Source organism: Canis lupus, chromosome 17, assembly GCF_003254725.2.
Source record: "Canis lupus dingo isolate Sandy chromosome 17, ASM325472v2, whole genome shotgun sequence".
Taxonomy (NCBI): Eukaryota; Metazoa; Chordata; class Mammalia; order Carnivora; family Canidae; genus Canis; species Canis lupus.
In genome coordinates this window covers 61462294-61475601 of record NC_064259.1, presented here as the reverse complement: position 1 = coordinate 61475601, position 13308 = coordinate 61462294, and the positions used below count along the sequence as shown (strand labels likewise).

The 13308-nt window shown below is 44.3% G+C and overlaps 2 protein-coding genes across 3 annotated transcripts in view; both read right to left on the bottom strand.

The window, feature by feature from the left end:
* Window positions 1–3573, bottom strand: part of LOC112663927 (keratinocyte proline rich protein) — a 109938-nt gene extending 106365 nt beyond the window's left edge. For both annotated transcript variants that reach the window (XR_007402946.1, XM_025452943.3), the window contains exon 1: window positions 3344–3573. The gene's annotated coding sequence lies outside the window, so the exon portion shown is untranslated. The remainder of the gene's footprint in view (window positions 1–3343) is intronic.
* An 843-nt stretch (window positions 3574–4416) lies between these two features.
* On the bottom strand, window positions 4417–6376 carry C17H1orf68 (chromosome 17 C1orf68 homolog). The gene is made up of 2 exons (XM_025454861.3): window positions 6310–6376; window positions 4417–5355 (listed from the first exon to the last, which is right to left on the bottom strand). Exons 1-2 carry the CDS (start codon window positions 6364–6366, stop codon window positions 4597–4599), a joined length of 816 nt encoding a protein of 271 aa, XP_025310646.2. The 5' UTR covers window positions 6367–6376; the 3' UTR covers window positions 4417–4596.
* Between the last annotated feature and the right edge of the window lie 6932 nt (window positions 6377–13308).

The following is a 13308-nucleotide window of genomic DNA, read 5'->3' as shown; positions in this document are numbered from 1 at the left end:
ATATTAATCACTGCCCTTTGGAGCCACACATACTATTCCACCCCTTCTCCCTGCTGTGGAGAGGATGCCTGCTGCATCAGCCATCTGTCCCACATAGCCAACTTGCTAATTGTGCATCAGCAACCATCAGCAGGGAGGAGATGCTTACACCAGTGACAAGGAATGACATCTGATTGTGACATTTTCCCCAGCTAGCTTCTGTCTAAAAACCTGGCCTAGATTCTCCTTTGTTGTCAAGCACTGAGTCTCATGGGAAGAGTTGTTAATCTGGGTGCCCCACTGCCTATACCTCTTTAAGGGATGCCACCAGTTAGCTATCAAACCTCTGCCCCATTTCCATTCTATTGGAAAGATACACTGTTTGAACTTTGAAGAATAGTCAAAGAATTGAAAGTACAGACTGTCAGGGGTAGAAACAGCCCTTGGTGGGATGCCTAGGTGGCTTAGTGGTTGAGCATCTGCCTCTGGCTCAGGTGAGACCCCAGGGTCCTGGGATGGAGTTCCGCATCAGGCTCCCCGCAGGGAGCCTGCTTCTCCCTCTGCCTTTCATTAGCTATGCATTCATATACAACATATGTATAATGTATTTTAAGATAAAAAATTTATATGTATTTTACTGTATATTTATTTCTTAAATTTGGAAATATTATAAGGTCTATCTACATGTATTAGCCTCTCTTGTGAATAATTTTGGCATAGATATTTTCCTGAGAGAAAACATTATTAAAAACTATCCTAGGGCAGCCCAGGTGGCTCAGCAGTTTAGCGCTGCCTTCAGCCCAGGGTGTGATCCTGGAGACCGGGATCAAGTCCCACATCGGGGTCCCTGCAGGGAGCCTGCTTTTCCCTCTGCCTGTGTCTCTGCCTCTCTCTCTCTCTCTCTCTCTCTCCTCTCTGTGTTTCTCATGAATAAATAAATAAAATCTTAAAAAGAAAAACAAACTATCCTATACAGGGAAGTGGGTTTAGGATTTGACTCAGTAGATTTTTCTATTCCAGAAAAACTGGGAAAACAAACTCATGCAAGAGCCCAGGAGGGCAGCAACTTAGGACGTCCAAGGATACTGTTCTCCATTTCCCAGGGGTTTGTTTCCATGTTCTGGACTTGCCATTCTCTTTAAATAATTCCCAATAAATCCTCTATAAGTAGTGTAGAGAGACTATGAGTCAGGAAATCTGGATTATTTTACATGGAAAATGATACATCAAGATTTTTATAACAGTAAAAAACAAAACACAGTAGAACTTTTGATTAGCTTTAATTTCAGGAAAATGTCCTGAAACTGAATATTTTGTGATTTTCTAACCCATCATTTTTAGAGATGAGAGTGCCAGCGCTGTGAGCAGACCACCTGGTGCTGGCACTTGAAGGGGCCCTTACTCACAAAGCAGCCCAAGTTGTGATATGATAGTTGGACAAGCTAGAATCAGAGCCCTGCAGCTACACAGGACAGGCAAGGAAGGAACCAGGTAAATTAATGCTACTGGGCAGTTGTCTTAGAGTGTCCTTTAAATGCTCTACAAAAATGAACTTATTTTTGCAGAGAAAAATAATCTTTAATAGACACAAATAATATAGCATCTATCACCTGCCTCCTTGAAACCTTACAACAGCTCCCTTTGGCAGAGTAGTATCTCCAGCAACACCATACCTCAACAATGGTCGCAGCACCCATCAGGCACTCATGCCCTTCGGTCTCACTGTGAACTCTCTCCATTCAGCAGCTCACTCCCTCCCAGAGGCCCCATCCGTCCTCTCACAAAGTCCCTGGCTGTGCTCCTGCCTCTGCCTGGAGAAGCCTTCCCTTGCTGCTCTGTAATTAACTCCTACTCAACCTTGAGATTGATCTGTACTTTCTCAGAGAAGTCATTTCTGATCTCCCTGACCAGGTAAAATGGGTATACTGCAGGAGGTCAGAGCACCCAGCACTCTTCATAGCAGTGCACCTTTACATTTATTTATTGGTTTTTTTATTGTTTATTTTCCCTCTCTGCTGTAAACTCCGACACTGCATGGAGTGTTGCATGCAATGTTGGAGTTTGTTCACCTGGAACAAAACAGGTGTTCAGTAACTATTTATTAGATGAACGAATGAAAATCAGACACAAGAGTTACTTCTAGGCCTTTCATACTGGCCACGCTCATGAAGGATTCTCAGGTCCTGGCCACTGGCTTCTCAGTCTCTTGACGTCTGTGTAAGGGGAGGACAGTCTGGCACCACATGTTGGGGTTCACTGGGAGGCACTCCTAGGTGCACAGCTCGGGTGCCTTGAAAGCCTGGATCCCATTGGCTGCTTCTCCTCACATAGTCTTTCCTACATAAACACCTGGCACACACGCAGGGCTTTTTTCCAAAGCTTCTGTAGTTACAGAAGGATATTTCTGTTCTGCTCCACCTTACACCTCCAAACTGCTCTGTGAGGATCAGGGACTTTGATTTATTTGCTTTCAACATGATGCTAACTTTCTGGTATCTAGGTGGTAGTTATACAGATGTGTTTGTTGAAGGATAAACTTACAATTCGTGTACTTTTCTGCGTGTTATATTTCAATATAAAACTTTTTAAAATATTTACACAGACTTCAACAGCAACTCGTATAATAATGAGAAACAGAGTGAGACAGAAACCAAAATAAATATAGGAGAGAAAAAGAAAGAGAAAAAGAAAGAGAAATATATATCATAAAGGGCAATAAAGGGATGGTTAAATAAATCACTAGCCATATAACAGAAAGGTCAGAAAGCAAACTATTTTAGAAGTATGTTATGAGTTATGGAATAGATTCCGTACAATGCTTTCTGACACATCAGTGCTGGTTGGGCTGGGCTTTTGGGATGCCATTCATTCTCTGTATGCATGGGGCCAGGAGAGCTAGACAAAGATCTAATCCAAACTCAGCATGGCCATCCTGGAAAGAGTGTAGAATTTGAAGTCAAAAAATAACTTCATTTTTATCTATAAATGTCATGCAGTTGACCCTTGAACAACATGGATTTGAATGGTACAGGTCCAATTATATGTGGGTTTTTTTTTTCAGTAAGTACAGTATTATAAGCGTATTTTCTCTCTCTTAACGATTTTCTTAATATCACTTTCTTATCTTTATCTCACGTTATTATAAGAATATAGTATAGAATACACATAACATACAAAATATGTGTTAATTAGTTATTTATGTTATCAGTAAGGCTTCTGGTCAACAGTAGGCTATTAGTAGTTACCTTTCTGGGGAGTCAAAAGTGTGAATTTTAGAGTGTGGGAAGGATCGGCACCCCTAACCTCCGCATTGTTCAAATATCAACTGTAATATTCAAATGTTTAGATAGCTCGTGCTACTTACCCAGTTTTTAATTAATACATATAAAAGCATTGTATGCCCACATTCATTGCTGAAGGAGCAGCATATAGACTTCCAACATTGCAGGAGCCACTTGGTGGTGAGATCATGGTGCCCAGCTGACTATGCTGCAGTGGGTTTGGTTGGAGGGATGGAATGTGATTTGGGGGAACCACAGGTGACTTAGATGTTCAAAGGCAGCATAGTAGCCCACATGACTCTCTGCAAGTGTTCCAGGGCAACCTGAAAGAGGTTGCTTAGAAACAAACCCAAGGTGGGGGAGGGGTGTAAAAAAAAAAAAGAAGAAACAAACCCAAGGTCCCCAGTTCTTGTTAGAATGTTCATTTACATATTCCACAAACATGCTGCCTCCTCGGCTCATGCACCAGGGCTTGTGGGGCTGCTTTGAACAGCATGTACGCCTTACCTCTCTTTTTTTGACTGTGTGGGTTTACAGTCTTTAGTTATAAAAAATCCACCCCAAACCCGGAGGTTAGCAAAGAAATGCAAGCAAATGAGGAAGGGTGTCTGGCCCAGACCCAAATGTTTATGCCAAGAGGCTTGCCTTCCTCTTGGCAACGTCTCCCTCTCCCTGGCTGACATGGGGAATTTCTACCTGCCTCAGGGGAGTCCTCACCATTTCCTTCAGGTCTTTACTCTGGAGCTTCAGGAGGGCAAACTCACCAGATGAGAAGATGGAACCCGCAGAGCCACTCCCACAGAAGCAGGGGTATCATCATGAGACTCCTGAACAGATCTGATTTCACAGACCCTTCAATATCCAGGAGGCTGAACTCTGAGTTCACTTACAGCAATCATACTACCGTGTGGGCCTCACACTCATCAGAGGGCAGGAAAGACGCATCTTCTGACCCCAAAGTCTCCAGCTAACTTGCATGGATACGTTTATTAGTGGCATTCTAGAGTGCTCAGGGACCCCAGGCCGCGATCGTACCAGCTCGGTCTGCTTGTTCATGTCCATGCAGACCTTTCCCCTTGTTGTGAAGCAAGAGGAAAAGAGGAAGAATTTCTGATAGAAAAGTATAAATATGGACCAAATAGACAGGACATCACTATGAATTGCATTCAGAGCTTTATTCTTGCCAAAGTGTGGGGGGCACACCAATTCTGGCAGGCTGCCTTGATAAAGAAGCAAAGTACACAGTGAAGCAATGAGAGTCTACATCACTGGGAATACAGGGAGGGGGCCAGAGGCTGGTGAACGTTCCAAAAGATATAGCAGGTCTGTTCTGTACTTAACAGCAGCAGTCATCCTCACAATCACAGCATGCAGGACCTCGGGACCTCATGGGGATAATTCCCAAACAGCAGCACCCAGAGCCGCAGCACCCAGTGCTGCAGCATCCAGAGCTGCAGCACCCAGAATCTTCACAGCAGCCAGATGATCCTGAGTTGCAGTCCTGGGGCGGTTGGATCCAACGTCTCAGGGGACTCACCCCAAAGGTCCGGGGAGCCAGGCAGCAGTAGCTGGTGGAACAGGGTGCAGAGCATGGATCAGGGACACAGCATGAGGTGGTCGAGCCACTTGCAGGAGCCTGAGCATAGTAGGTCTGGCCGGGAGAAGGTCTCTGGACATAGCATGTCTGGGTCTGGCAAGGGGCTGGGTACTTCACATAAGTCATCTGGCACGGAGCTGGGTACTTCATGTATGTCTGACAAGGAGCTGGGCATTTCATGTAGGTTGTCTGGGATGGAACTGGGCACTTCACGTATGTCTGGCAAGGAGCTGCATATTTCACATAGGTCTGAGTCTGGCATGGCATTTGACATTTCACGTAGGTTTGAGCTGGGCGTGGAGCTGGGCATTTCACGTAGGTTTGAGCTGGGCGTGGAGCTGGGCATTTCACACAAGTTTGAGTCTGGGATGGAGCTGGGCATTTCACAGGGGTACATTTGGTACTCTGCTCACCTCCCAATCCCAAACCTTTCACACAAGATGGAGGGAACTGTGGCTGCTTCTGCTGGTCACACATCTTTCTGTGGCTTTGTAAAATCTGAAAAGAAAGGTCTCATCAGAAAAAAAGAAAAGGAAAAAAGAAAGAAGAGAAGAGAAGAGAAGAAGAAAAGAAAAGAAAAGAAAGAAGAAAAGAAAAGAAAAGAAAAGAAAAAAGAAAAGAAAAGAAAGAAAAGAAAAGAAAAGAAAGAAGAAAAGAAAAGAAAAGAAAAGAAAGAAGAAAAGAAAAGAAAAGAAAAGAAAAGAAAAGAAAAGAAAAGAAAAGAAAAGAAAAGAAAAGAAAAGGTCTCATCAGGACTAGGAAGTTTTCCAGGGAAACCCCCAGCACCTCTTTTAAATAGAATGATCTGTAAACTGGAGCCTTTTTGAGAAGGTCACAGCACTCAGACCTGACATAGGGTAGACTCACAGCCAGGGATCTTGCTTGGCTCTTGTGCCTGCGCCTGACTGTATGTCTCAGTTTCCACAGTGGAAAATGAAGGGCTAGAAAGAATGATATGTTTCTACCCAATTCTCCAAGCCTCCTCTCTTCTTACTTTGGTGCCTAGTTGCAGATTCTCCTTGAGAAATTGTTTTCCAGCTGATATACCTCACTGCTCATTTTCTCAAGATCAGCTTCCCTATTTCCTCCTGCCAGACCAGACAGTACCCAGGGAAGGCAAGTTCTTGTCAGTGAATCCTGAGCCACACAGAGCATGACAGGTCTGCAGTTTGAGTGAGTTTCCACCATTTGCTCTTCAGGTCAGCTAGATTATCATTTCACCCCATAAATAGACTCATGAAAGAAATGCAGTCTAGGGAAGAGAGGACAGCAGTTCTCTGAAGAGCCCTTCTCACACAAGGCCAACAGCTCCACACTCTGCCTCTCCCCCTCAGACTCCAGCTCTGCTCCACTCCTTCAGCGGCCACTCTCATGTATAGGCCTGACCACCCTCATCCCATCCCAGTATCACCTCTCCTTCCTGCTGTGTTCCTATCTCAGACATAGACTTACCCTCTTCACTGACAGAAGCAAGACGGGGAGAATCCAGGGATCTGAGGAGCTAGCCATTGGGGAGGCCTTTTATAGGGTGGCAATGAGGCAATTTAATGGCATCCCAATGAAGCAGGAAGGTTCACAAGGATTGGGGCTGGCACTGCATTGGTGAGATTCCTCCCCAGTATGCCTGGCTCTTCACTCAGAGGCAGGGCATGTCTCTGTTTGACATTGAATTTTCCAGAACACCAGATAAATGATTCCTTTGGCCTTCTTCCTGGAACAAGTCCATCTTCTTTTTCTAGAAGTTATGAGAGATGAGATGCCTATGAGATCTATGTCTACAAAGCTGTTTCTAGGTCACTCAAGTCTTCAAGGACTTGTCCAAAATGTATTTAGCATCTCAATTTTTCATACACTGTGCCAAAAGCTACACGGTGCATCTTCAGTCTAAATAGTACGTTCTTTCTGAGGGCCTCTGTGGTGGCTCCTGGTGGTGGTCTAGGTTGCTGGACCTGGTAGTGTCTGCCTCAGTATGGCAGCAAGGCCCCCCAGAAGCTCCAGGTTAGTTCCATGGACTGGCAGGCTATCCTGTTTATTTGGGAAACTGGATGGGTGCTTAGTGATCTCAGACCTCAGGCTCTATATTTAGGCTGTATATCCTCAGCTTCTTGCACCCCATGACCTCCCCATCCTCACCTTTCTGGATCTCACTACCCGGGCTAGATTGCCAAGAACCCAGCACAGAGGGAATTCCAGCCAAATGAACACTGTGTGATAACAATAATAGTAGAATCTAACATTTAACTGAACGCTTTGTATGTGCCAAACAGTTCATAAGGGATGTACATTTATAGATGGCCCTGTAACTGAGGCCCCGAAAAAATAAGGAAGTTACCTATTGTCACAAAGCAATTAGGTATGAAACTGGACTCTCATGCAGGCAGTCTGCCTTCGTAAGCCGTGGTCTTTACTGCTACAACATGTTGCCTTTTATTTCTGGACGTAGCACTGTTCCTCAATATCTCCCTTCTTCCCTTTCATCAGAGCAGTAAATACAGCAAGGGAGATGGGAATAATATGTATTAAGTACATCCTGTGAGGTGGGCTATGATAGCCCTACTTTTTAAAAGATTTTATTTATTTATTCTTGAGAGACACAGAGAGAGGCAGAGACACAGGCAGAGGGAGAAGCAGGCTTCCTGTGGGGACCCTGATGCAGGACTCCATCCCAGGACCCCCAGGATCACGCCCTGAGCCAAAGGCAGATGCTCAACCACTGAGCCACCCAGGGGCCCCCGCTAGCCCTATTTTGACAGGGAAATTAACACCCAGAGGCCTATTTCACCAAGATCGTCTCATTGGTAGGCAATGTAGTATCACTTGAACCCAAGCCTGTCTAGTTTTAGAGCCCATGCTCTTCCTACTGAGCCAAGTCAGGTTGCTCAATGCAGAAAGGTATCTCAGTCCTGAACTGAGCCCTGGTTGCAAACTACCACTCCCTCAGATCAACTGGTGCAGGCCCCACCATGGCCCCACAGCCTCTAAGGAAAAGGTGCATTTGTCCATAATGGATCCCAATTTCTCCAGGACCATAAACCTTACAGCTCTCAAATTTCCTCAACAAAGAAGACAGATCCCCACTAATCCACAGACACTTCCCCAGGGCAAGCCAGGTCTGGCAGGGTCTGCCCCCGAACAATTTGGAGGAAGCAAGGAGAGAGTATGCCCTAGGCTTGGAAAGTTTCCTACTTTCGTCCATCATTCCTGTATTGGGTGGACTTGTAGCACTCCATAACTTCATCTGTGAGACCCACCAGTTCCTGCCCTAAAGGGGATGGTGGAAGTGATTTTAGGCAGTCCCATTACCTGTTCTCCTGCATCCCATCTCAGCTGACACCCAGGCCTGATGTTTTATGATGGGAATGGTACAAGGATGGTCTTTTATTGGGACCATACATGTCATGGCTTTAGCTCATCACATTTAGTCTCCATAACTGTGTCTTAAATAAATAGGAAAACAAACTTGCCTGAGCTCACATAGCTAGAAGTAGTAGAGACAGAATTTGAATCCAGGTTTATTCTTTTTTTTTTTTTTCTGCCACAACATGGTGTTTTTAGTGTTGAAATACATGATATTTTAGGAACCATACCTTTAGCCAAACAACAGGCATAGTCATTAAGAAGCCCTATATCTCAGACATAAGATGGGGCAGCCCCAGTCTACAGGGAAGAAAATGACCTGGAAGATCAATCATTTTAAGGTAGTCAATGAAACAAGATAGAGATAGTTCAAAGCACAAATAGAACTCAGCCCTAGTTCTGATTCTGCCATTGCCTCATGGTGTGGCCCCACTCTGCCCTGCTATCTCCAGGCTTTTTTTCTTCCACTCTACCATAGTCAGTGAAGCCCCTCCTGGCTATGATAGTCTATGATTGTAGGAGCTTATTCTACAAAGGATATGTATTTATATCCTTGCTCTCCATGGAGTTGTTCCCACTAGACCATAATTTCTGTGCATTAGCAACTGTGGACATATTTACTGTATATCATCCTGCTTTAACACAGGACCTGGGAAACACTAACTAGACCATGAATGAATGATTGATTGAATGAATGAGGGTGCTTTCCACTGATGGTACAGCCTAAACCAACCTCCTTCCTCCACGTGGCCAATGGTCATCTTTCTATTAGCCAGTCTGTGCACCTCGCACCATCTGTGAGCTCTGATTGGCTCACTTCCTGCCTGTGGGTCAAGGCTGTCACTAATGGGTTTAACAGCTTTAGGCAACACTAACATCTCTGGTGAGAGCTACTGTTTCCGTGTGCCACCAAAACAGGTGGATGGGTTGTGCCCCACCCATTTTATTGGCTGGGAAGGTGAGGTGTGGAGACTAGATGACTGGTACAAGTGCCAGGGTGAGTCACAGGGTTATCCCCAAAAGGTCCCACTTATCTCTTTGGACACAAGGTCATAGCAACAGAGACCTGTGGATTCATGTAATAATAGTCTGGTAGACTCATAGGGTAATAGGTAGAGAGAATCATAGATTCAGAGGACAACAGAATCACAGATTCAGAATCATGGCATCTCTGAAGTGGAGGGAATTAAAATATGTCATGGTGTTTGGCCCCTGCCTTAATACAAGGAAATATCTGAGTCATCTGGCTTAGGTCTTAGGAAGACCTTCTGGTGTTTTAAAGCTCTCTGCAGTCCTCTGGTTAGCTCATTTTAGGACTTACCATCTGAACACTCAGAAATCACATACTAGATTATCTTAAGTTCCCTTATAGCACCAGCATCGATGAATTCTGACATAAATTACATGTTTGAAGTTGTCCTCTTGAAAGCATGAACCAAACCAAGATTTCAGTTCAGTGGTACCCCAGCTCTGACCAGGAGACCAGAGGGGGAAATACTCAATTTGACATGTTGCTCTCTGAAGGCAGGGCTCAGGTCTCCTTACATCCTTGGGCTGTCCTTGTTCAGGAACTACAGGCACTCAAGGGAAAAATCCACTTGCTTCATTTTTTTGTGAAAGAGAAGTAGGAGGAATTGAGAAGCCAGAAACCCGGGAGATGGAGGGCACTGGCCTATTGGTATCCTGTGAGAACTCTCACTTCTGTGTCTGAGAAGACACTACAGAGGTCCCCTCCCTTAGATCCCATGTCTCTGTGTGTCTCTGCTCCAGGCTCAGCTCTGAGGTTTTTGCCAGAGATCCTCTGAACAACCCCAGTGACAATATGGGATTCCTTACAGATTGTCAGGAGAACCATGGAATGGAGGGCAGGCAAGGGCCTTTACAGGTACAGAGCTTGGCCCCTCTATACTGGAACTGAGGCCCACAGAGGAGGGAAGAAATTTGCTCAAGACCACACATTCAGGTAGGAACAGGCATTAGACAGGAATTTCTGAATTCCATACAGGGCACTTTCCATTACAACACGTGGCCACTGAACAGGCTTGCTAGGGAGTACCCTCACTTGGCCTTATCCTTGCCTCCCTCCCTGTCTCCCACCCCACCAAAACTATCACAAGAGGAGCCATTAGAAGTCCTCAGAGGAGTATCATTTATGGAGCAAAGACTGTTTTCACATATGTGGGAGAGGGTCACACAGGTTTCCCACTGTGTGTACATGTAGGTCACTGAAATATGAGAACCCCAACCCCCCTGGATCAGAGTCTGGGCTGTGTCTGGGTCAGAAACACAAGGCAAGACATAACTAGGGCCCTCTTGATTATAGAGGCCAGGAAACATTGGTGCCCATATATCCCTCTTTCACCTGGAATGACCGACTGGGGCTAGTTTCCTTAAACTTCCGGCAGCCCTTCCCTAACTCATTTATTCTCTTACAACATACACAAGGTCACTAGTCCCTTGGACTTATCTACCACTGTGTAAAGCTGTCTAATTGTATTTGGTCTTAAGGACTAACCCCTGAAATTTTCGGTACGAATTGCCTCATCTTTGCACTTCAGGATGCAAAGCGATACAGGGAAGTTGTGTTTTCCCAATATATTATTGCAGATTGAATCCACTGGATTATATTCCCTCTTGGACTCCTCCTTCTCAACCACTCCATCTGTCTTTCCAGTGCAAATAGCATGTTTTATCATTTTTCTCAATTCCCCACCCCAAGACCTCGTATGAATTTATGCCTTTTCCTGTCAAAGAGTATATATGGTTCTTCTCACAGGTCTGCCAATTCCTAGTTGCGTGATTTTAGGCAATCTGCTGAACTTTCTGAATCTCAATTTCTTCTTCTATAAAATGGAGATATTAATACTCAGATCATGCAGCTCTTCTGCTAAAATCATTTGTGTGTGTGTGTGTGTGTGTGTGTGTGTGCTAAAAACATTCTAATGACTTCTTACTCTGTTTGTGGTAAAAGCCCAAGTCCTTACAATGACTTTCAAAGAGATGCACAGACTGGACTCATGGCCCTACACCCTTACATCCCTGACTTCACATCCCACATTGTCCCCACTCTATCCCTTGCCACACTGATCTTCTTGTAGTTCATTTGACGTTCCAGGCACACTCCTGCTTCAGGGAACTTTGTTCTTTTTTTTTTTTTCTTTCCCCCAAATGTTCTTCTCCCAGATACCCATGTGGCTTACTTGCTCACCTCCTTCAAGTCTTTGTCCAATTATGACCTTGGGGAGGCCCCTGCTGGTGACCTTGTTTAAAATAATAGTCCTCATCCACCAGGCAGACTCTGTCCCTCTTCCAAGCTTTATTTTTCTCCATACAGTTTATAACCATCTAACACATGACATATTTTAATGTACATGTTTTCCATTTTCTCACCTTAGAATGTAGACTGTTAGGTAAGAATCTTCATTCCTTTGGTTCACTTGCTCTATCCACAGTGCCTTTTCTCAAGCAAGTTGATCCCCTCAAAATGTACCTATTGGATGAGCAAATAGCATATTTTTCCTTATTCATTTTATTTGTCATCTGTGTTCCCTTATTAAGATAAATTAAGTGAGGGAGAAATCTTTATCTATTTTGCTCACTTCTATATTCTTAGATCTTAAAACCGTTCTTGGTATATATAGGTACTTAATACATACCTTTTGAATGAACATTCCAGACAAATGTTAATGTAAAATAAAGCATGTATCTAACATATGAGCAAGTACTAACTGAATATGAGTCAGTCTTGCTAGGATTGCTCTCTATTATCCCACATCAACCATATGCAATAATCATAGTTGCATTCAGTTCAGTTCTGAGTAAAAAAAGATTGAAAACAGATGGGCAGAGTAAGAAATCAGAGTTTTTTTCTAATTCAGATGAATTGCATCCCAGAAAGGTCATGAACCCATCATCCCAATCCCTGGCTGTTCCTATCTATCTTCCACCCTTTCCTCAGTCCAAGATTAGAATAAAGTTCTTCTCTTCTCATCCCCACACTCTTAAGAGTTATGGAGTCCCTTTGTCGTGCAGTGCCCAAGATCGCGAATCCGAGAAACCACCAAGGAGCTGACACCGATGCAAACACACGAGGGTTTATTTACAAGCTCGAGCTTGGGTCCAAGTGTACCCGACACAGCGGAGCGGGGACTTGGACCCCGAGCTGGGTTTCAGCTTAGTTTTTTATAGGCTGGTCTAGGGGACCTCCAGAAGGGGGGAGGAATTTCTCAAGTTCTGTTTACATTTTGATATGGGGCTTTCAAGGGCATTGATCTCTGTTCTCATTCTAATAGGGGCTTCCAGCCCTTGGCTTGGGCTCTGTTCTTATTCTAATATGGGGCTTTCTAGGACATTAAGCTGTAGGCTGTTTTCTTCCTGTAACTGAAGTGATGTAAAGTTCAGCTCTTATTCACAGGGGCCTGGGATGGCTGTACTTGTGCTAACGCTGAACTTAAGGTGGAACGGCCTTAATTTTCTCGGCCTCCACAGTCTCTGTTTTCCTGACTGGATATGGATGTCCTAAAGCTTTTAAATGTAAGTTACCCAGTACAATCTTCTCCAGGGAGAAGGGGGAATGCATTTAACAAATGAAAGAAATAAATATGAAATCTCAAATGATGGCGAATGCAAGAACAATAACTAATCAGGTGTGCTTCCAAAGGGATTGTTGGAAAAGCCTGAGGGAGCCATGCTGATACCCATGTCAGCTCCTCAGTGTTTCCTCTAACTGAATTCATCTGAGCCCTCTGCATGACCACAAGGCCCCAATGAGTCTGTAATATCCAAACTTGTCAATATGCAAGGCTTCTGCCTAAGAGGGAGCCCAAATCAGCAGAGCTCAGAAATAAGGGGCTCCCTATCCGTAGGGAAGAGTGTGGGAAAGAGAAAGAAAGATCTTCATTCCAGTCCTGATGCTTGGGTTTCTGTAAATAGGCTTCTTAAAAATTAAAAAAAAAAAATTAAAAAGTAAAAAGTAAAAAAAGTCTAGGTTTCATTTGTACTTTATTTAACCAGACTTCTGAGTGTTCACAACATAGCATAAGGAAAATAGCTACAAAGATCATCAAACTTTCTCCACCAGTCCCCAGCTGGAGC